Source organism: Xenopus laevis, chromosome 9_10L (genome assembly GCF_017654675.1).
Source record: "Xenopus laevis strain J_2021 chromosome 9_10L, Xenopus_laevis_v10.1, whole genome shotgun sequence".
NCBI lineage: Eukaryota > Metazoa > Chordata > Amphibia > Anura > Pipidae > Xenopus > Xenopus laevis.
Genome location: NC_054387.1, coordinates 24,130,511 through 24,156,163, shown reverse-complemented (window position 1 = coordinate 24,156,163; position 25,653 = coordinate 24,130,511). Strand labels below are relative to the sequence as shown.

The 25,653-nt window shown below is 40.1% G+C and overlaps 1 protein-coding gene across 3 annotated transcripts in view; it reads right to left on the bottom strand.

Annotated features, from left to right (window-relative positions):
- Positions 1-25,653, bottom strand: part of card14.L (caspase recruitment domain family member 14 L homeolog) — a 223,324-nt gene that overhangs the window by 81,747 nt on the left and 115,924 nt on the right. For all 3 annotated transcript variants that reach the window (XM_041576206.1, XM_041576207.1, XM_018235056.2), the window contains exons 7-8: positions 5,940-6,065; positions 3,683-3,835 (exon numbers count right to left, since the gene is read on the bottom strand). In XM_041576206.1, the coding sequence (XP_041432140.1) occupies positions 3,683-3,835; positions 5,940-6,065 (279 nt within the window). The remainder of the gene's footprint in view (positions 1-3,682; positions 3,836-5,939; positions 6,066-25,653) is intronic.

Below are 25,653 nucleotides of genomic sequence, written 5' to 3'. Positions count from 1 at the left end.
GACAATAAGCGAAAAAATAAAAAAGGTTAAATTAAAGCAGGTTTATTATCTCCAATGTTTCGGTTCAGGTTCAGGGACGCGTTGCCTAGCAACCGATTGGAACGTCTGTTTCTGCTCGCAGCACCAAGTATGCTGCGAAGGCTGATTAGTTGTGCCCCACGGAGAATTGCGTTTGCAGACTGGGTTACATTCAGGTCTAGGGGAGAACATGGTCTGCTAGTTAAAGCTGACCATGACCCCCTTTTTTTGACCTAGTCTTTGCCAGTGTGGACAAACTGTGGGTGCCGGAGCAAATGCGTACTTAGAACAGCGAGATGGGGCATACTGATCTGACAGAGAACACGATCTGCTAATTAAAGCTGAACATGTCCCCGTTTTATGACCTTGTATTTGCCCATCAAGCCAAGCTGCGGGTGGGCAAAGATATACTGCTTCGCCTTCTTGCCTAATGCCCACATAGATATACTGGGTATTGCATCTAGACATGCACGTGTCTAAAGTGGGGGGAGAAAATGTAAGCTGGACCCTGGGGGGGGCGGACCAATAGAAGGAAAGGAAGTGATAAAAAAGAGTGAACTGTTATCAACTATGTTACATTTTAGCACTGCACAAAGGGTAATGAAAAGTCACAAATTAGCACATTACGACACAATGTCCAATATGGTAAGTCCATTAGCTGGATATCAGGTTGTCTGGCTCTGCGAAAACAGTCACAAGAAGCAGCCCAAGGGTAATGTCTCATTAAGGCCACGAGGGGCCACAGTGTCAAGTTTATAGATCTGGTTTCCCTTCTTAGAAGAGCTTGGACTCAATTGCCACCCCTATCTAGAGGGGGCTGAAAGTCGATAGCCATACAGCGGAAGGTGGGCAGCGAGTGTCCTTTTGCTGAAAGTGCTTGGCCACCGATTGGAGAGCCTTGCCTTACTTCAGGGCTTTACTGATTGCAGACCTATAGTTGCTGATGCGTTCTTTTAGAGTGGTATAGGTCTTACCAATGTACTACAGGCCACAGGGGCACGTGATTATGTAAACCATAAAGGAATACGTACAACTTAACCTTTGCAGGATTTTAAATCTTTTACCCGTGAGGGGATGTGGAAAGGCACCTACAAGTCACACAGTCAGGGCATTTGTAGCAGCCCAATTTCTTCTGTGCAGACAACCAATTTGTTTCAGTTTGTGCAGATCTTATCAGGTCAGTGCACACCAGTAGATCCCTCAGGCTTCGGTCTCTTCTATAGCCCATAAGTGGTTTGGGGGCTTGGTGCAAGGACAGTGATTTGTCCATGTTCAGCATTGGCCAATTTTTCTTAATGCTAGAAGTTTGTCGTAGGGCTGTTGCACTTGAACTGTTGTTATTAATAACACAAAGGAATTGTGAGTACGGTATCCCCCTAATCGTGGCAGGGGGATGGTTGCTTTTGGCGTGCAGGATAGAATTCTGATCTGTTGGTTTCCTAAAAAGTATAATTCCTAGATGGGAATTTTCCAAAAATATGTTCAGATCAAGATAGTCTATATTACTGGTATCAAAGTTCAAGGTAAGTTTATTAGTTAAGTTTATTTTGTGTTTATGTAGTTTAACTTTGATTTTGGTTTATAATTAGCAAAGGGTGTGGTTTATATAGCTTTGGCAGTGATAAAACGCATTGAATGTTGTGTACTTAACTTATCAATTTATTATCAACATGGAAAATACTTATATTAAAGGAACAGTAACACAAAAAAAAATTAAAGCAATTTAAAGTAATTAACATATATTGTTAACATGCACTTGGTAAAAGCTGTGTGTTTGCTTCAGAAAGACTACTAATAAAGTTTACATAAATGAACTATGTAGCCATGGGGGCAGATATTCAAGCTGGAAAAAAGGCACAAGTTACATTGACATAACAGATGACTCGCATGAAAATAAAGTTAGGATTGTTTCAGGCAAAAAGGGAAGGGAGATTCAAATTACAAGCATGCGCAGAAGTACAGAAAATGCTGTAATGCAACTGTTCAGTGCCCGAAGGGCAGCGGGGTGGGAACAACAGAGCATTTTGACTACGTCATCCAACTCTGTTACTGGGATTATGCAAGCAGTGAGTTTACATCTGACTGAAGCCAGAGACATGGTAATCGCTCTGCACAGTAGGTGCTTAAACAGAATGCCATTCTTTTCATCCAGACTGATTATTAACCTTTTGTTGTTCTTTAAGAACTATTATAGTAATTGCATATTGTCATATTTAGGCCCTACCCAGCCTTGGTGCACTTTGAGCCTTTAATTACATATTCCTAAGTCTGTTGATTATATATGTGTACAGCTGTACATAACAAGGCTTAGTTTTAATATACCTTTATATCAATTAATGCGCTAGTTAGAGGGTAATAGCCAATAATGCTGCTGCAACTGTTTGTTTTTACTTTCTCTTCTTGATGAGCTTTCAGGTTCTATGATATCTCTAGGTTCAGTATTAATTAATAAAATCTAATTTAGTAATAATTAGCAAGCACCTACAGTCCAATAACAATTTATGCAGGCAGTATTTAATGATGACTTCTAATATTTTTAAAATAGGAGATACATAAATTCTTACAATACATAATGTTTAATGAATGTCAAATCTGACATTGTTAGGATAAATATATTTTTGTGCACACGTTAAAAATATAAAAAAAAAATCCTCCACTGTCTATGGTCTATGGCTCTGGTGTTGTCTCTATTTGATGCAGACTTGGGTGGTACTGGGAGTACCCCCGGGGGGGGGGGAGTATAACTTCTCTAATGTCTAGGGGGTTTTGATGATTACTGTATGACCTTAACCATTGGGGTAGGTTGATGAATGTGTGCAGACCTACTCCAATTTAAATTTGTAGCCCCATTCATGACTGTATGGCATGTTTCAATATGTATTGTATGTTTCTTTTTGGTGCTAATAAAAAAACATTTCTTAAAAAAAATAAACCTACACTGCCTCTGTGTAACTAACCTTTATATCATCCTTCGGAATCTGCTACTAGGTGGACTAAAGAGGTGCAATAAGAGTAGCATCTGCAAACCTTTTTCACCCAGGCCTCACATGCTGATCATAGTCAGCAGCAAAATTAAAGATTAGTTACAGTTAAGAATGTATTACAATGTGTCCAGCTAAGCTTCAACAAATTCTAAAGTTTGTGAAGAGAGACTCATGATCATGGAAATATGGGTTTAACCCCACACTGTAGCAGTCTACTTATCCCAGCCCAGTACTCCTTATTGACTCTAGGGACATCTACTATGTTACCCACATTTATACAATTCTGATATCTATCAGCAGTGCCACATTGCAAGGGCCACACCCAGTGTCGGACTGACCCGACGGAACACCAGGAAAAAACCTGGGCCCCGAGCCTCATGGGCCCCTGCCGGGCCGGACCCCCTCACCCGATGTTCGGTTTTTTTTTATAAAAAAGTATTTTCAGCAGCGCACAGTGAATGCGCACCTTCATGCACGGCGCATCACAAGAGGGGGACTGCTGGCCCTGGTCAACTGTCCCGTTCCGACCCTGGCCACACAGCGCTGAGTTCCAGTGTTCAGATAATCAGTAAAACGAGTAGCTTTCCTTGATGAACATTCCTTTCTCCAAAACTCAATAATTATACTACATTTAGTCTATATATGCGACTGTATGGGAATAATGTTTGTAAAATTCCTACCCTGTGAGTTTGTAGCTGTTCTTGCAGACTCAAAATCTGCTGCAAAAGCTCAGAGTTTCTGTCAGTCAGTTCCATTACTTGTTGCCTTAAGAAGTCCTTTTCTGTAAGAATGGTGGAAATCTCAGTTTGGACCATATCTCGAGCTCTGTATGCCTGTGGGTGAAAATGTTACAGTGCAACCCTTTTGAAATAAAAAATAACAAAAGTGGTATAAAGGTGATACCTTTATTGGCTATATACTAATATAATAATTGTATTTTAGTTCCTTTTTCAAGCTGATTAAAATGAATCTGTGGTGTTCTCTGGTATATATATATATATATATTAATAAGAGACCAGCAGATAAGGAAAAGATAATGTGGGTCAAAGAGCTGAATTATTGGAGTGTAGAATCAAAGGAATTCCATATGATCTCTTAGTCCATATCCACATATGTTGGTATTTCTGACCTGGTGAAGGCCTTTCTTAGTCCACATAATTAGCCATAAATCCAAGGCCCAGGTTTATTCCCTTCTCCAGATGAACAAATATCTAATATAGCGATGTTAATGAATGCATTTACTTACATTTACAAATATATTTTCGGCAACAAATTGTAACAATAAGTTACGCCCCCTGTGCCTCTGGCTGGGACGCCCGCCACACGCATCCTGTTCCTCTGAGTGGCGGTTCTCCTATGGCGCGAGCGGCACGCACTTGCCTGCCTCCTGACTATTCTGAACTCTCCAATCTGACCCTTGCCTGCCTGCTAACTATTCTGAACTCTCCAATCTCACCCTTGCTTGCCTGTTGACTATTCTACGCTTTCCAATCCTAATCTGTTTGACCATTCCGTGAACTCCGCCTGCACTGACCTGGCCTGTTTGACTACTCTTGTAATCTGCTTGTGCTGGCCCGGCCTGCCTGTCTACGCTTGTCTGTCTGGTCTGTCTTCCATCCATTATCCTTGGTGAAACAATCGTGATGCTTTGTTTGTCCAGAACCTTTAGCTTTGCTCCTCTCTTTTTTAAACCTGGCGGCATCCAAATAACGGGTTGGGGACTTGGTTTGGTTATCAACAACGAATATCAAGTTTAGAATTCCATTTCGTAAGCGGGGGGCCCAGATTTATTGGTCCATATCCTATTGTAGAGATTGTGAACCCTACCTGTGTCTGTCTCAAGTTACCTGATTTGTTTAAGTTATCTAACTTGTTTCATGTTTCTTTGTTGAACTAGAAAATATTAAAGGCGGTTTTATTAAAAACTTGGAGTGCTGGATATATACTACTGTGAAAGGAGCCGTTGTGAACAGGCTTGTGAAGTTGCACCCTTAAAGAAATTTGTGCAGTTTACAGTAATTGTTTTTTCTTTGTTGAACCCTGCCATACAGGTTCACCAGCAATCATGTTTTCCTCAAGTGTTGGTAAAGAGTCTGGCGAAATCTGATGTCTGGGTTGACCACCTTAGGAGACAGTTCCATTCCAGGTCTCCTGGTAAGATTAAGGGTCCAGTGGCACCTCCTCGAGGGGGGGGTAATGTAATGATAGGTTACTCTGGTGGTCTAGTGGCTTACCCTGTGGCCGGCGGGGACGCCCAACGTGCCTCCTGCGGAGACGCCTGAGTCCTGTTCCTCTGAGTGCCAGTTCTCCTATGGCGTGCACGGCGTGCACTTTCGTGTTTTACGCATCGGCATGATGGCGTCATCACGCATTGGCGTGAAATTCTAAAGTATTTAAAGGGATCTCTGTATTAAACACATTGCCCGTTGTTAGGTTCTATTCGTTAGTATCCTAGGTGTTTATTCCTGATTGATCTATTAATATTGACTCTTGCCTGCCTGCTAACTATTCAGAACTCTCCAATCTGACCCTTGCCTGCCGACTATTCTACGTTCTCCAATCATGATTCTAGCTGCCCATTCTTTGAACTCTGCCTGCACTGACCTGGCCTGTTTGACTATTCTTATAATCTGTCCACACTTGTCTGTCTGGCCTGTCTTCCATCCAGTATCCTTGATGAAACGATCGTGCCCCTTTGCTCATCTAGAACCTTTAGCTTTGCTCCTCTCTTATTAAGACCTGGTGGCATCCAATTAGCGGAGGGCTCCTCCCAAAGTGATTTAGGCAGAAGCAAGAGCCGAGACCAGGGAGCCTAGCACTGGTTCTGGATATAGGGTGCCGAACGTGACACAAATGCAGTTTAGACAATTGGGTTTATATTACTGCATTTGCAATGCCCCAACAACACGTGTTTATTTAAAAGCATTTCATTCCTACCTGATCTCGTTCCTTCTTCAGCTCACACACATGGCTGTGAAATGCTTCACTCTTTTTTCGGAGAATGTCACATTCCAACTGTAGGTTTTGGCACTCTTGCACCATTGTGTCTTTCTCCTTCTCCCACTGTAGAGAAAATATAGAATATCAGAACAAAGAGCTGAATGAACAGACTTTACATATATGACAGTTATTTAAATTTGGTTTTATTCGTGTGAAATGTTATCTAAAATGTTCTCAGATAAAAAAAACAATAGATCTTGAGTGATTTCAAGAAGAACATGAAAGGAAAAATCTTGAAAGAAGCCAAAAAATTCAGAAAATATAACCTCTCGTTGGTAGCCAAAACCAGTGATAACAAGACAACATGAGCAGATCATCAGGTACAATTTTGTTTAAACGTATAAAATAAACGTACATTTAAATTTTTTATCCTGGCTGGCTGCAGGTGTTCATGCTTATTTTGCATATCAATTTGGTATTCACCCCTAGCTATAAGTTTGGGGCAATGACCTGGGGCCACCAACTGTAGCCAGTGAGTGTTTTTTTTTTCTGCATACAATGCATCATCAAAGCAATTCACCCATTGGGGCAGATTTACTAAAGGGCAAAGTGGGCATTTCTATCGGAAATTCAGCAAAAGACAATTGCAGGGACAATTTTTTTACCAAAAGGACAATTTGCTAGTGAAAAAGTGCAGCACTTGAGAAGCGTCATTTTGCCAGGTAAATTTCTTCTCAGTCAAACGATCATTACTCCGCAAATTTATCAAAGTGTGATCTTTCCAATCCATTACCTGGCAAATTGGTAAGCTGAAGCTACATCCTCAACATTAATATTGAGGCCAGTGACATCATATCCGGGATATGATGTCAGAGAAATCATATCCCGAATGCCAAAAAAGTCACAAAGACAAAACACAGGCTTTTTTTTATAATTTAATGTGGGATTATGTTTAAATGTTGTAACTGTTATATATATGTTTTTTAAATTTTTTTAACCATTTGAAGCTCATGCCACATTTATTTTAGGGTAGGCTCATGTCTAGGACAACAGAGTACCTCTTTTGTCTTTATTTTGCTTTCTTGGACATTTGACAAATGTGGCCACATTTAAGTATGAAGAACATTTCAGTAGGGAGAACGCTAGCGAAAAATCGATTAGAAATGTCTGCGCTATAGAAATTTTCGATGGCAAAACTTTGCCATTGTTAATCTGCCGAGAAGAAACTTTGCATTTTGATAAACAAGTGTTTTCACTGCTAATTAATGTTTGACAAAGTTGCGAGAAGTATGGCAAAGCCTGCCGGCGAAAATTTGCCCTTAAGTATATTTGCCCCATTAAGCAGGACCCAGGATTTTGTATACATTTAGGTCACTGGTCGAATCAGGTGAGTTCAGGGAGTTGATTTCAATTGACTTTGGATGATTTCCCTTAGGTGAAATTAGACCAGGGTTTATACAGCTGGGCTATATACAGTTAGCTCAATGTAAATATAAATGTTACATATTTATTATATTATAGATACAATTTACATATTGCTGAAATATCTTGTAGCGGTTAAATAAATTGCATAGGTAAATACTGTATAAAACTGACCATACAGAGAAGTGATGTCCAACTTCTGTGGTACTGAGGGCTGAAACTTTTCTGGCTTATATGGTGAAGGACTGATAATCAAAGCCAGTGTTGACTACTTTCAGTTTTTAAACCATGCCCATTTTAATCACATAATCACAAGCACTTTTATGACCATATACACATTAATGACTTTCTGACAAAGAGACACAACATCTTAAAACACAATCTCTGCTGTAAATCCATGGAGGTGAAAAATTTGAAAAATAAAATGTTGAGACAGTTCCACCGGAAATGGGAGTTTGCACAGAGGGATGAAATGATCCATCTTACTGAAGTGGTCAATACCCACTCTGACGGTGTTTGAAGGTGGTAATTCAACAATAAAATCCATGGATGAGTGCACTATAGAGAGGGAACAGGGAGAGGCTGTAATAATACACACAGGATAGAGTGACTGGGCTTAGAAGAATCAACAGATGGAACAAGGAGCAACAAAGTCTTAGACATCTCTCCGCATAGATGGCCACCATACAAGATGATTATAAAGTCAGTGTTTTTTTTTTTTACAACTGGACTCCCGGCTTGTTTGGAACAGTGGGTCTGCTAAAGAATAGAGTGACAAAGTTCAGGAATATAAGCTATGCCAACAGTAGTGTCAGGAGGTGCTGAGGACTGAGTGTTCTTGGAGCCTGGAAGATAAGTGATAAAACTAAAGCATGATGGTTGGTAAAGATCATGATGGGATGTGGTGTGCCCTCCAGTAAATGTTGCCATTCTTCCAAAGAGAATAAACAGAGAATAAATCTTGGTTCCCAATGTGATGCACGTGTAAACACTACTAATGAGCTGTTCTCTTTATAAAAACCTGAATTGAAAGATTTAAGGACATATACAAGGTTTGTCTGTAAAGGAATGAGATTAATTTCTGATACCCCAGTGGCTCCAACAAGTATGTGCATAGCACCATAAGAACAGTAAGCAGAACCAGCAGTGTCAGATAATCCCATCACCCAGGCTTCAATGTTTCCCCCCCCCCCACACCTGCATGAAAACAGTAGAGACTTGCTGGTAGGCTGCGCCAATAGGGGCATAAAAAGAGCCACCAGGAGAGAGGGGGAAGGATCTTCTGATTCAGTTACTCTTCGGGCCATCATTTATTTTGGAACTTACTTTTTATTATTTAACTTCCATAGAAGGATTTGTTGCTGTATGATGCCATTGGACTATACATAATAAAATGAAAAATGCTATATGGACTTCTCGCCAGTGTTCTGTCATCCTTCTATTAGGTTATTGTGATGGGGTGAATTTAGTTGTTTTTTTTGTGTCAATTAACTTTGTTGTCCAGTAATCTGTGTAAATAGCTATGTATAATTTATGTAAATACTTTGTTTAGGTGTAAACTAGTTTTGGTTAACAAACTTAAGGCCTACTTTGAAGCATGTGCTGACAGTATATGTAAATGGTGTTAAAATAATTGTATATTGAAAGCTGTAGCTTTGCTACAGGTGAATACAAAAGAGTGTACATGGAAAGCTTTACTTTTATATATAATAGTGCAATTAATTGTACATAGTTTCATGAAGCACTTACCTAGAGCTCCCAGAAAAGCCACTTCCTAAAGGGGTGGGCAGTCTCTGTGAATGAATGTGTATAGGGTAGATGCTGATCCCCTGGTGTCAGCATAGAGCAGTCTGGAAGCTATAAAAAGCTGCAAACTGAAATCATTGGGACTTTAGGAGTCTGTGTTAAACATTTGTAGGTAGTTCTGGAGCTTCAGGTGTGTGCTTGCATAGATACTGCTGACCCCCTGCTGGTGAAAATGTATACTGCATCTTTGCACATACATTGATTTCTGCATTTGCTTAAAAATAAAGCACAATTCATCTGCATGGCTACTAAACTTACATGCACCCATGATAGTAATTTTCCTGAAATTGGTGGCAGCAGAGTCGGATTGTTCTGGACATACATCCAGAGGACCCAGAGCAATTTGGACTTTTTGTGAGCACACAAGAAAAGAAAGAAAGAAACAGTGGCTTCTCCTTTGGGTTCTGCGTTTCTGTCAGAAGATGAACGGGCCAGATTCACAGATTCTGTGATGGATCGATATAATCAGTAGAATACTATGTTGGGGCCTGGTTTTCTGCTGCAGATCACCTGCAGGTCTTTGAACTGGCTTCTCAGGAGGTTTTGGGTACAAGGCAGCACCACCAATTGCCTGCATTGGATTTTTCTTGATCCGTCCAGAGATCAGAGTTTGACAAACTGGTGGTGAGAATAATGCATGCTACCTTCCCCACATTTGATGACAGATGGGAGGGTATCAATTCCTACCTGAAAACCTTCAAAATAATTTGTGAGTATTACAATGTTCCATAGACAATCAACGAAAATCCTGGCAGGCAAGTTAGTTGGCAAGGCCAGGAGGTCTACAGGGCAGAGCCGGGCCAACCCGGCCAGGCGCCCTAGGCAACCTTGCGGGCCACGGCGCCGGCTCTGTGCGCGCATGCACGAAATATGTGCGCGCATGCTCAGAAGAGAATTTATGCGCACGCCACCAGCGGCAGACGGGACCGGACACGGGGTAGGCGACAGAGCAGGTACCTGCCTGACGGGGCTCAGCTTTGCGCCCTAGGCACGTGCCTACTCTGCCTACTCCTAGTTCCGGCCCTGCTACAGGGATTTGCCTTACCCTCAGCGGACTGACTACAAGGAGGTTAAAATATTTCCTATTGAGAATTATGACATTTTGTAAGAGACATACTGCCAGTCCTTTAGAACATTCACAAGGAACCTACAGATACCCACTGTGTCTTTGCCAGCTGTTTACATTTCACATTTAACCAGTGGCTGAGGACTAGTGGGGCGAAAAACACTTGAGGGGCATTGGCAGCTTTGCTTAATGTAGCAATTTCTAGAGCAAAGTGCCCCTGAAGTTCGAGTGTGGGTGTGGGATCAATCACCACTCACCCTAGACTGGCAGATATGTTTTTTGTAAGCCTGGCGCATTGCACCAGGATCCACCTACTCCAGAATCAAGGAAGGCTTGTAAGTTGACAGTTCTAGAAGCCAGCTGAATCTGCAATGGAAGTAGGAATCTATGAGAGTTATTTTGGGGGAGAAGGCTCAATGCCACCCAGATAAGGCTCCCCAATCTTACCTAGCTGCAGGAGTTTTCCCTCTTCAAGGTATAGTTATTGGCAAAATGGAAAAGCCACTGCAGTGCATCCACAGACCATCGGAGTGTCTCAGAGTTTATAGTTTTAAGAGAGTTGTGCCCTTCCAATCTGCATAGAGATTGAAGGAAGCGGAGGAGGAGAGCTCAGAAGAAGAGGTCTTTGAAAACTTGGTGCTAAAATAGGCTGAAATCTCTTGCCTCATGGACCAGGAGAGGATTATTTTCCCAGAAATTAGATGTCCAATCCAGTGCTTTGCCCTCAAGCAAGGAGATGACGTATCCCACTTTAGCTCATTCAGAATTCAATTCAAATTGAATGAGGTATTGTTTCAAGAAACCTGGGCAGGTCTGAGGATTCCCATTGTAGAGGGGAGGTGGAAGAATGCAGAGTTCATTTGCTGATGCTGAAGGAGCTACCATGACAGGAGGGTTTCCAGCGACTGGAGAGACAGAAGGCATCCATGAAGGTCTTCAAGAACTTGCCCTGCTGAGCTTCATAGGCCTCTTCTCCAAGTCTGGTGGAGCTTCCTCTGTAAGCACTTATAATATAATCAGAGTATCCAGACTTTAATCCAGGGGCCACATAAGGTTGCTGTGGGTTGCCAATTGGACAACATTGATATAGAAGATGCCCATGGTACAATCATGTTGCTCAAGCTAAATGTGTTTTCCCATTGGGCACCAATGGTGGTCACGGACAATACAGATTTTCAGCCACAATGCACTTACTCTGAGATTTAAGCATTCAACAGGACTATCTATGGTCTATCATTAGAGCAGTAGAGGCAGTAGCGCAGACACAACAGCAATATTTATTCCATGTGTGGGCAACTATATTTAAATTAGCAAACCAAAATAACCAATAAATAAGACCTATCTTGCAGGATTCAAGGGAAGAATAGCTAAGAGGTTGGAAGTTGTTTAAACTAGGCAAGTGGGGGTGATTATTATGGCAAATAAAGGGTGACTGGGCAGTGGTATTACTCATAGTAACCTTAGATTTAAATCTCCATTACGTAATACAATTCAGAGACATAAGTAGAAATCTTCTCTGTATGCTGGCAATTGCATGGTGTTTGTCAGGTAAAATGGCAGAACTGGAGTTACTGTAATTGCATGTGCTGAAAATTATGATATAATTTATATCATTGACACCTGGTGGGATAAAATGTGACTGGGCTGTGAATTTAAATGATTACACGATAATGGAGCCCAGCTACATTTACAAATAGCTTCACAACTACCATATGACAGGTTATTATTATGCATAACTTCAATTATCCAGACCTTGACTGGGGTAATTATGGGATGCCGTTTAATCCTAATACATTCCGTATACAAAAATATCTCTAGTACACAGAGTGAATGTCTCTCAGTGTATATGATATTTGTGACCATCTACACAGTTAAAAAATATACAAAAGATCTATACAGAATATATTTGTGACAAACGGCACCCATAGGTAAAGGGGTTGCCAAGTCACAAAAATCTTGCAGGTTTGTAAATGTACTAAATGACAACTTTTTATTTGAGCTAGTTCAAGAACCTACTAGGAATGACTCTCTTGTGAACTTGGAAATAACTAATATTACAAAACTCACCAGAGGTCACTCTTTAAGGCTATGGGCCCACACTGTGCCCCTGCTCTATTGAATTGAATTTGATCAGCCTGTGTGCGGTCACAGACAATACAGATTTTCAGCCACAATGCACTTACTCTGAGATTTAAGCATTCAACAGGACTATCTATGGTCTATCATTAGAGCAGTAGAGGCAGTAGCGCAGACACAACAGCAATATTTATTCCATGTGTGGGCAACTATATTTAAATTAGCAAACCAAAATAACCAATAAATAAGACCTATCTTGCAGGATTCAAGGGAAGAATAGCTAAGAGGTTGGAAGTTGTTTAAACTAGGCAAGTGGGGGTGATTATTATGGCAAATAAAGGGTGACTGGGCAGTGGTATTACTCATAGTAACCTTAGATTTAAATCTCCATTACGTAATACAATTCAGAGACATAAGTAGAAATCTTCTCTGTATGCTGGCAATTGCATGGTGTTTGTCAGGTAAAATGGCAGAACTGGAGTTACTGTAATTGCATGTGCTGAAAATTATGATATAATTTATATCATTGACACCTGGTGGGATAAAATGTGACTGGGCTGTGAATTTAAATGATTACACGATAATGGAGCCCAGCTACATTTACAAATAGCTTCACAACTACCATATGTCAGGTTATTATTATGCATGACTTCAATTATCCAGACCTTGACTGGGGTAATTATGGGATGCCGTTTAATCCTAATACATTCCGTATACAAAAATATCTCTAGTACACAGAGTGAATGTCTCTCAGTGTATATGATATTTGTGACCATCTACACAGTTAAAAAATATACAAAAGACCTATACAGAATATATTTGTGACAAACGGCACCCATAGGTAAAGGGGTTGCCAAGTCACAAAAATCTTGCAGGTTTGTAAATGTACTAAATGACAACTTTTTATTTGAGCTAGTTCAAGAACCTACTAGGAATGACTCTCTTGTGAACTTGGAAATAACTAATATTACAAAACTCACCAGAGGTCACCCTTTAAGGCTATGGGCCCACACTGTGCCCCTGCTCTATTGAATTGAATTTGATCAGCCTGTGTGCGGTCACAGACAATACAGATTTTCAGCCACAATGCACTTACTCTGAGATTTAAGCATTCAACAGGACTATCTATGGTCTATCATTAGAGCAGTAGAGGCAGTAGCGCAGACACAACAGCAATATTTATTCCATGTGTGGGCAACTATATTTAAATTAGCAAACCAAAATAACCAATAAATAAGACCTATCTTGCAGGATTCAAGGGAAGAATAGCTAAGAGGTTGGAAGTTGTTTAAACTAGGCAAGTGGGGGTGATTATTATGGCAAATAAAGGGTGACTGGGCAGTGGTATTACTCATAGTAACCTTAGATTTAAATCTCCATTACGTAATACAATTCAGAGACATAAGTAGAAATCTTCTCTGTATGCTGGCAATTGCATGGTGTTTGTCAGGTAAAATGGCAGAACTGGAGTTACTGTAATTGCATGTGCTGAAAATTATGATATAATTTATATCATTGACACCTGGTGGGATAAAATGTGACTGGGCTGTGAATTTAAATGATTACACGATAATGGAGCCCAGCTACATTTACAAATAGCTTCACAACTACCATATGTCAGGTTATTATTATGCATGACTTCAATTATCCAGACCTTGACTGGGGTAATTATGGGATGCCGTTTAATCCTAATACATTCCGTATACAAAAATATCTCTAGTACACAGAGTGAATGTCTCTCAGTGTATATGATATTTGTGACCATCTACACAGTTAAAAAATATACAAAAGACCTATACAGAATATATTTGTGACAAACGGCACCCATAGGTAAAGGGGTTGCCAAGTCACAAAAATCTTGCAGGTTTGTAAATGTACTAAATGACAACTTTTTATTTGAGCTAGTTCAAGAACCTACTAGGAATGACTCTCTTGTGAACTTGGAAATAACTAATATTACAAAACTCACCAGAGGACACCCTTTAAGGCTATGGGCCCACACTGTGCCCCTGCTCTATTGAATTGAATTTGATCAGCCTGTGTGCGGTCACACACTGACCTCAGCTTCAACTCTGCTGTGTGTGACCACACACAGGCTGATCAAATTCAATTCAATGGAGCAGGGGCACTGAGCAGATCAGCTTTGCTCAGCCTGCAAAAATATGACAACAGCATGTGGGACCATAGCCTTAAAGGGTGGCCTCTGTTGAGTTTTGTAATATTAGTTATATCCAGGTTCCCAAGAGAGTTATTCCTAGTTCAATCCAGCCTGTGTACCCATAGCCTTAGACAGGAGGAACAGGACTTTCATTTGAACAGCCTAGGTGGTTCTTCTCAGTGTGGACAGTTAGGTTGTGGGATGCTCTGCCGGATGATGTTGTGATGGCTGATTTTAAGAGGAGTTTGGATGATTTCTTGGACAAGCATAATAAGCATGCTAGCATAACAAGCATGCTAAAATCTACAATTAGTATAGATATTGGTATATATAGTTTATGTGAGTGTATGGAGGAGTCGGTGTGAGAGTGTATATCAGGAGTGATGCGGGATCTACTTTTAGTGATGTTGTCCCATTAGGATGGATCTACATCCATAAAAGCATTAACATCCTGTTCAATGGAAAATATTACTTAAATATTATATTGATTTTTAAGAGGATGTAAATTGTTATATTTAACAAACAACTATTTCTTATGTAACCCTAACATAATAAATATCTGAATGAAAAGAATGAAACAGGAGGGTGATTTAGACAAGCTGTTTTTTGACAGTGTCTTGAGTTCTACTGATCACCAGCTAAAGGCCTACTGGTAGATCCCAATCTACTATTTGGGCAGCCCTGGTATATATATGTGTGCTGGTTTTCATTTAGAGGGGTTGAACTTGATGGCATTTTTTCAACTTAACTTAAAGATGTAACTATATAAGAATGCTAAACATCCCCTGTGCAAATCACAACTCATACAGCATTGGTTGATGGTGATACCAAGAGTGCAATAAAGGTGGGGAGGGAGGAGTTTTATCAGTACTTAGTTTGTCAATATTAGTTGTATTAGTTATATAAATTGCTACATTGCTTTGGTAAAAATTCCTGTTAATGTCCTCTTATAAACTGTTAATTTTGCAGGACCCATAAATCTACAACGATCCTTATTTTACTGATTAATGTGTGTGAATAAACAATTTCCTTTACAAACTCAATAAAAAAATCTTATTGACAGCAAATAGGTTTGTTTCTGTGTAATGTATAGTCTGGGTAGTTTGCAATTTATGAAGCTACATTGACAATTGTAGCCTCCAAGAGATTACATTACTATTTTAATTAACAATGGAAACTGAGACGAATTTGTATACATTTAATTATATTATACTATTACCTTCTGTAAAAAGGCATGACTGCAAAAGTTATATCATCATATACATAGCTACTGAACACACTTTTTCTTGGCATATAGCAGATAAGCCAGTTATACTATAAATCCTGGCTAATAGAAACAGAGGGAACTCTAATTTTATACAAGCAAATGGACTGAACAAAGTGAAATAGGCCTCAAAAATAGTCCCAAATACAGTATTTTACGGTTAGGGGCTTGCATACTAATGATACTTAAATAATATCAATTATATATAAACTCAGATGGTATTGTAAAATAAATCATTTTATAGATAATTAATTAGTAATACAAACAACATGCTATATACAAGAAATTGTACATCAAATACATGTCAAATCAATAACAATGTTTGAATACATACCAACAAATCATAACTTAAATAACAAAAAATACAAGGAAGCAGACACCCTTGCCAGAAAATAAGAATTACCCCGATGTTTACGTAAAGCCTTTCTCAAGGGGACTTCTGGTGTGTTATAAATTGTCAGCAGCATAAATAACCTGTTAATTAGATGCCAACCCTCCACAGTCTCGATCGCGCTTCTCACTTCGTCATCACATTAACCAACTCTCTTTTTTCTTTTCAAGCATTGCACCAGATACATGTATTTTATGCAGTTTGGAACTAATGATCATATAGTAAATCATCACACTTTTCTTGCATTAAAGATATCAGGGCAACATTTACTCAAAGAAACCAATCATTGAATTAAGTGCTTTATATCTTACTGTGTAAATACATGTATGTATATGTGTAGATGTACGCGTATGCATGTGTATATACATATGTATGTATGTATGTACACAGGTGTATGTAAGTATGTCTATATAGGTATCGGGCAAAGACACCTAACCCCACAAGAGCACGGGCACTTTTTATCAAAATAAAAACCTATACACAGTCTTCACAAGACCTGAGAACATTTTTATTAGATTGTCCACATATGATATATAAAAAACCGAGAACCATAAAACAGGTGTTAGTACCCAGCTGTCTTCCAAAAAAATCACAGAATACATTGTTTGCAGAAACATTTTTTAATAAACAAAACAAAGGTTTTTATTCATGCCACTTTTGTAAAGCCTGCAAAATGTGTAGAAGACAAAACAAAAACATATTGCAATTTAAATATAATGTATCAAATGAACTATTTAATATAAAAACTGCTATAACATGTAATAGCAAAAATGTTATATACTGTATTTATTAGAATGTCCGTGTAATTTGCAATATGTAGGAAGAACAAATAAATGTCTGAAGACAAGAATTCGGGAACACGTAAATAATATCATAGTGTATCGGCCCATTTTAAAACAATGCATAATTCAGATCCGTCATTACTAAAATTAATGGGAATCTCCCAAAAACTACCCCAATGGCGTGGTGGAGATATAATACAGTCAATTTCGAAAGAAGAAACCTATTGGGTTCACAAATTTCAAAAGGACTAAATATAGAAATTGACTTGCAATGTTATTTAAAAGAATAAAAGAATAAAAGAATAATAATCGTTTAGATCAGTGCTGTCCAAGTTCTGTGGTACCGAGGGCCAAAATTTTAATGGCCTAAGTGGAGGAGGGCCGATAATGGCAGTCAGTGTTGGTCACTCCCCTTTTAAACCACACCCACATTACCACAAGAACTTTTAAGATCATATCCACATTAACGGTGGTAGCACACCAAACAACCAAATGGTTGGTGCTAACTGCAGGCAAATTGAAGTCATGTTAAAACATTCCCTAAAATCCATATGCCACATCCTCCCCTGTGGATAATACAACAGACCCCCAACACATGATTAAACACTTTAGGGGCCCTTAACAACAATTTCCAAATGCTAACAAACCCCAAGAACAAACCCCTAACAGGCTTACATTCCACAGGTAGCATAGGGCAAGCAGAGAATGGCACACCCAAGCAGCACTGGGCAAGCAGAGAATGGCACACACAAGCAGCACTGGGCAAGCAGAAAATGGCACACACAGGGAGGCAGGGCCAGGCCAAGGTATTTTTGCACCCTAGGCAAAGGCTTCAATCAGTGCCCCCCACCCAGTCCTGCATTACCATTTCCCACCTTACCAGTCATATAGCCCCCTGTACCTGTGCCAGCACCTATCATATTGCCTCCATTTGTATCTATGCCAATGGCAGTCAATCCCTCAGATTGCCCCCAGGCCCCAATCTGTACCTGTGCCAGCATAAACCAAAACATCCATCATATTTTCACCCCAATCTGTACCTAAGCCAGTGGCAACCAAAAGAATCCATCATATTGTGCAATTTGTATCTGTTCCAGCAGAAGCCAAAAATCCATCATATTGCCCTCAAATATCTGTGTACCTGTGCCAGCAGCCCCATATTGCCCCATGTACCTGAGCCTGCAGCAACCAATCCCTTGTATTGCCCCCAATCTGTACCTGTGCCAGCATCAGCCAAAAAATACACACTATTGCCTCCATATATGTACTTGTGCCAGCAGCAGCCAAATATCCATCATATCATCTGTTTACCTGTGCAAGTAGCAGCCAAGATATTGCCCACAAATATGTACCTGTGCCAGCAGCTGCCAAAAGGGAGCTGGGGAGTGATTCTGTCTGGAACAGGGGGTTTATAAAGTTGAAAAACTATTAAAGGCCAAGCAAAGAAGGGTTTAAAAAAGAAAGAAAGGAAATTCCCCTTATAAGTGTGCCCCCCCATGATTGCGCCCTAGGTGGGCACCTACTTTGCCTGCCCCTAGTTCCAGCCCTGCAGGGAGGGAAGGCAGAACAGAGCAGGAGACAGAGAAAGCTCTCATTCTAATATGTACTACATACAGTGACACAGTGCTGGTGCCCCATAAGCATTTTGAATAAGGTGTGAACTGAACAGGTGAAGAATGTGGGCAGTTTCAGTCTGGGTCTCAGGTGTGAACAGTACAGGGTTTTAGGATGTGAACAATAGAGGTGTCACAAGTGTGAACAATACAGGGGGATTATAGGTGTGAACAATACAAGTGATTAGAGTCTGAATTTGAGGTTTAAACAATGCAGAGTGCAGTTTATCTCTACAGTCATACCTTTTGAAGTTTACATATGGTAAAAAGACAGAGCCTCAGTTGGACAGCCCTGGTTTAGATACATTAATTATTTTACTTGTATTTTAATATTTATATGACTTTAATTTATCTGTGTCTTATTTAATTATTTAACAAAATTATATAATGAATTCATTAACCTATGAACCTGTATTGAATAATTGATTAATTAAACTAATGCAAGCAATGAGTTGTAACCGTTTAAATAGCACTGAACTGTGCTATGGGTAATTTCCCTTGAAGAAGTATATTGTATATATGAAACACGTTGGGTTTTAAAGAAATAAAAGTGAAATTATTAACTCTAATTAAGAATACTCTTATTTGATACACAATCCCAAAGTACTACTCCCACGAAACTATACTCAAACACAGTTTTGCTGAGTTCGAGACGTAGGAACTGGCTACAAACATCTGAGACCTGAACCGCTCACAAACGAGGTCCAAGCGCAGCCAGCATCACAAGCTGAAGAGATCTGACCGACACCACGATCACTATCCTACGATCCAAAAGCGGCAGATCTTGTAAGTACATGCCCATTGCGTGCCATTTAAAAGATCACTACGCTACTTCACTATTTGTACTTTCTGTCTAAATAGGTACAATCCCGGAAAGAGTCCCCATACAAGTATTATGAGTGCTATCAATTGCTATGGAATGTGAGTAGATCTAATTAGAATAAAGGGAACGTTTAAGACGGTATCACACAGGCACGCACTGAATTGTAAAAGAGCAACGCTACCTATTATCTAACTTCCCCTTACACTGAGATTTCACAAAAGCAATGTATTGCCACTTGATATAATTCTGATTGCATGGTCACTTTTATATTGATATATTCAGCATTGTCACTTTTATATTATGCAAGTTCCCTTGTGTATATATGATATTGTCAGTTTACATGATGCACTGACACTTTAATATATTTATACTAAGAGAGAAAAAAAATAAATAAACAGATATTGATTTTTTGAGAAGCCTGTGTTGCTTTTTCCTGGTTATTTAATCTGATTACTTTATGTTAGAAAATGACTATATACTTATATATTATTGTTTATTGTTATTTATTGATTGCAGTCTTCTGTCTTTATAGGTTTGCCATATTTGATAGAGGTAGTATTCTGTGTTTTACTTGAGGGAGATTGTAGGAGTACTGTATTCTCATACGATAGGTTTAAGTCTATTAAATTTAACACTTTCTCTAGACTTTGGACCTGAGTGGATTTCCACTTTCTAGGAATTAGCCTAGCCGTGGTAAGTACATGGAACACTATCTTCCGGAGACGAGGGGGATAGTTTTGTAATCCTAGATTTAGTAGAGCTAGAGACGGTGTCCACCTAATAGGTATACCGGTGACCTGGTTAAGTAAATGTGAAACTTCTTCCCAGAAAGGGGTCAGCCTGGGACATGACAACCAAATATGAAATAGTGAGCCTTCTGTTTGATCACATCTCCAACATGTTATAGGTACTGACGGAAACATTCGGTGCAGAACTGTTGGTGTATTGTACCATCTATAAAATATTTTCCTTTGGTTTTCTACATGATTTATACATTTAGAATATTTAAGAGATGCATTGGCTGCTTGAATCCAGTTTTCCATGGTGCAGTCCACTCCCAAATCTTGTTCCCATTTCAGTATGTGGTTAGGTTTGTCTATTCCTACATTTTCAGAGAGAATCTTGTACATTTTTGAGAGTCCTTTCTGTTGTCCTGCTGCTTTGAAACACAAAGTTTCAAAGGCCGTTTGCTGTCGGGGCAGATCTTTAATATACAGAAATAAGAGATGCCGGATTTGAAGATACTTGTACAAGTCATGTTTAGGGATGTCGCGGACTGTTCGCCCGCAAACTAATTCGCGCGAACATCGACCGTTCGCGTCCGCCGAATGTTCGCGAACGTCGCGCGACGTTCGCCAATTTGGGTTCGCCTTAGCTGGCGCTTATTTTTGACCTCTCACCCCAGACCAGCAGATACATGGCAGCCAATCAGGAAGCTCTCCCTCCTGGACCACCCCCACACCCCCTGGACCACTCCCCTTCCATATATAAACTGAAGCCCTGCAGCGTTTTTTCATTCTGCCTGTGTGTGCTTGGAAGAGCTAGTGTAGGGAGAGAGCTGTTGAGTGATTTGAGGGACAGTTGATAGTAACTTTGCTGGCTAGTAATCTACTTGATACTGCTCTGTATTGTAGGGACAGAACTCTGCAGGGATTTGAGGGACATTTTAGGTTAGGTAGCTTTGCTGGCTAGTAATCTACCTTCTACTACAGTGCTCTGTATGTAGCTGCTGTGGGCAGCTGTCCTGCTGCTGATCTCTCATCTGCTGACTGCTGCCTGTAACCCAATAGTCCTTGTAAGGACTGCTTTTATTTTCTTTTTTGTTTTTTTACTTTGCTACTATAAGAGCCCAGTGCTATTAGTCTAGCTGTGTTGGGGAGTGGGACTGGTGTGCTGCTCCTAGTAGTTCAGCACCAACCAGAGTAATTTTTTTTTTTAATATACATATATATATTTTTTTATTTTACTTATCTTACTGTTCTTTAACGTGTCCAGTGCTGTTTGCTGTTCTTCATAGTAGTGCACCAATAGTAGTGCACTTGCAGGCATTGTTTGCCCAGTGTGTTCTTCAAACAACTGCCACCTAGCTGTGTGAGCTTGTTCACATTCTGTCTAAATATCAATAATAATACCGTCTCCAGAAACACCACCTGAGTGACGTTTTTCAAGCAGCAATAATATATTCCGTATCCACTGCTGTAGTGTATACGTTGACCTTGCAGGCATTGTTTGCCCAGTGTGTTCTTCAAACAACTGCCGCCTAGCTGTGTGAGCTTTTTCACATTCTGTCTAAATATCAATAATAATACCGTCTCCAGAAACACCACCTGAGTGACGTTTTCCAAGCAGCAATAATATATTCCGTATCCACTGCTGTAGTGTATACGTTGCCCTTGAAGGCATTGTTTGCCCAGTCTTTAACCAAGTGCCACCTAGCTGTGTGAGCTTTTTCACATTCCGTGTCCAGAAACATCACCTGAGTGACGTAGTGTGATTTCTGCCCTTTACAGCACAAAACGCAGCGCTGTGTCAACAATGTATTTTTCAGATACATTTTTGCCCTTGATCCCCCTCTGGCATGCCACTGTCCAGGTCGTTGCACCCTTTAAACAACTTTAAAATCATTTTTCTGGCTAGAAATGTCTTTTCTAGCTTTTAAAATTCGCCTTCCCATTGAAGTCTATGGGGTTCGCGACGTTCGCGAACCGCTCGCATTTTTGACGCAAGTTCGCGAATATGTTCGCGAACATTTTTTCCGCCGTTCGCTACATCCCTAGTCATGTTTGGGAAGTTGGTATTCCTTTTGTAAGCTTTCGAATGACTTCAAAGAATTTTGATCCAGTAGTTGTGCCATACTTCCCAAACCTTTTTTTAAGATTAAAGGGATACTGTCTTGGAAAAAAATGTTTTTTACATAATGGATCAGTTAATAGTGCTACTACAGCAGAATCCTGCATTGAAATCCGTTTTTCAAAACAAGAAATGGATTTTTTTATATCTAATTTTAAAATTTGCTATGGGGCTAGACATTTCCCAGCTGCCCTCAGGTCATGTGACTTGTGCTCTGATAAACTTCAGTCACACTTTACTGCTGCACTGCAAGTTGGAGTGATGTCATTACCCCTCCCTCCTACAAGCTGCTGTAATGTAAATAGAGCCTTGTCTGCTGAGCCTGTCAATTGAACAATAGGCAGGAATCAAGATAAGCTCTCACTGACACCACTTCAGAAGGACTGAAATCCTGCATACAAACATATAAATAATAATAATATAGTCCTGTGATCACTGCCCCCACTTACATTTCAAAAATAAATAAATATATAGACACACACACAATTCATTTTGGGCACTGGGAAAATATTTTATATAGATAGTTTAATATATTTGTTTACACAAAAATGAAACACAGGAGAAACACCGGAGTACACCCCCAGGACTGATGACAGGGAATAGAAAAAAAGGATAAAATAAGGAGGACATACTTGAAAACCAGGAAAATTTAGGAGGAAGTCTAGGAAGGGTTAAAATAGCTCAGGAGAAAGGAGGCAGTAAGTAGTTAATGAAAAAAGAAGTACTGCAGGCAGGAAAGGAGCAAGGTCTGTGTGAGGTGGATAGCAGAGGGAACTCACAGCTCCTTTACCTCATCTAGTAACCAGTAAAACAAACTAGGAAGGCAGCAAGGAGAGAAAGCCCCCCCCCTCCAAAGGAAAACAGAGAACAAACTTACAGAAGGGCAGGAGCTTTGATAGTGTCTGTTGGAGGAGGGGCTGCTAGTGCAGCTGTAGAGCAGGACGTAGGAAAGTGAAAGTAATTGCTTCCCTGCAAACCATGTGACCTCTCTCCTCCAAACATCACACGCATGGGCAGAGGGGAGGGGGAGTGTACAGCTGGATTCTCATGTCGTAGTGCGACCTGGCTTTTCATTACAGAGTGGCTGCCTCCAAGCACACAGGTAATGATGTGCCTGCTGTTAGAGCAGCACAAGATGAATGTGTAATGAGCAGAAATGGAAGCCCCCATGACAAAATACAAACTAAAATAACTCATGCATGGATTTGTGGATTAACATTTTATTTGCCAGACAGTGTTTATGGATGTGTGTTTTTTATAAAAATGCAAAAAAAAAAAAAGTTTAAAATTACAGATTCCCTTTAACATGCTGATCTCACTGGGAGGGAAACAGCATGGAAAGACAGTGTACTATTTCTGGAGCTGCAGCTGTTTAATATACAAGGTCTTATACAAAACAGTGCGATGGGCAATCAGTGTCATAAAGAGGATTAAATTATATATGTAAAAATCAGCATAACGAATGCAGCAGTTTCCAGCAAAGGTGGTATTCTGAGACAATTTGCCATTGTTTTTAATTTTTTAGCTTTTTATTCAGCAGCTCTCCAGTTTGCAATTCAAAGAAGAAGGAAAGCTACAGAGACAGTTTATTACAAATAGATTAGCCACAATAGTGCAAGCTATAACACTGTATTTATTCTGCAGAATGCTTTACCATACCTGAGTAAACAACTGTAGAAGCTCTCTGTTTGTTTAGGATAGCAGCTGCCATATTAGCTGCTTACTCATATCTCTGGGCTCAGATTACAGCAGGGAGGGGAGCAAACAGAGCATGCTCAGGCCCTAACCCTGGAGGTTTATGCCAAAAACAGGAGAACCTTTCCTTCTCCTTTACAGGATAAAACTAAGTAAGCTTCATCAGAAATGTCTATATAATCCACAGTCTTGTCATTTCCCTATGGGACCAGACTGTAAATTATATCCTTATAAACGGCGCGTTCTTGCGTCAGAACGCGCCGATTATAAGACAGAGAACACGTGCCACTGCTCTCCCTGTAGTTGTTACTCCACTCTGCCCCCCCTTCCGTCTAATATTCTACACCAGCTAACGCGCTCCTCCTAACATACTCGCAAGTCATCCAGTCTTTACTTTCTCCTCTCCTTGCCCTCCGTGTCGGCTCCGTCTAGTGCCTCACGTGATGACGTTCCCATCTCACTCCTTGCACGCTTCCTCTGCAGTCTGGCTCCCCCTCCCTCCCACCATCTCAAGTTTCAGTTTCTCTGCTTCGCAGACGTCAAGTGACAGTCTACTCTGTCTGGCTTCCCCTCACAAGGCCCCTCTCCAGTGTCTCTCCCCTCCACTATCCGGTACCTGTTTCAATCTCTCTTCCTTTCCCTCTCCTCAGCTGATGACGTCACCCATAGCAGGCCACATCAAAAGAACTAAAAGACCCAGGAGTACAGATGCAGGTACTTAGTCCTAAATAAGGAAAACAGGGTAAACCAAAAACTGAAGTCAGCCAAGGGAACAATTACAGACTAAAATTTACAACTGTATAGAACGTTCAGCCAGATATGTAGTAAAGTCAGATATTTAGGAAATAAACCACTGCACACAAAAATTGTAGATTATAATGCATAATATACCCCCAACTTAAATTTATAAAGATATTAGAAGTCACCTCGGAGTTATGTGACCTGTATAAAAGCACTCGGCCTGCGGCCTCGTGCTTTTATATGGTCACATAACTCCTCGGTGACTAATAATATCTTTATAAATTACAGTAGGGGGTACATTATCCACTATATAAATACACCAATAAACCCTGTAATTGCACAGAGTCCTCTGTCAAAAGAAACACAGCATTTCTTTCCTTCTTATGTGTACACATGGGCTTCTTTATCAGACTTCCTTCTTTCAACATAAACATCAGGGCTAGGGCTTGAGCATGCTCAGTTTGTTCCGCACTCCCTCCCTCCTCCCCACCCTGCTATAATCTGAGCCCAGAGCGAGGAGTGCGCAGGGAGAGAATCAGGCAGGAAGTGATGTCACACCAAGATAATATGGCTGCTGCTATCCTGAACAAACAGAGAGATTCTAAAGCAGTCTACTCAGGGATGAAAATGCATTCTACAGAATAAATATAGTTGCACTATTGTGGCTTATCTATTGGTAATAAAGTGCCACGGTAGCTTTCCTTCTCCTTTAAGGAATCTGGTTGTTAGGGTCCAAATTACCCTAGCCACCATGCTATGACTTGAATAAGATCAACAAATGAATTTGTAGCCTTACAAAGAATTTGTTTTTTAGATGGGGTCAGTGACCCCCCCTGAAAACTGGAAAGAATCAGAAACAATTTAAAAACTGTAAAAAAGAATGACCTGAAAAGTTGCTTAGAATTAGCCATTCTATAACACACTAAAAGTTAAATTAAAGGTAAACCACCCTTTTAAATTACAATAAATCTCATACAAGTCTAGGAAGCTAGGTTGGGTAGGCATTAAATCCTGCAGAGGGTCA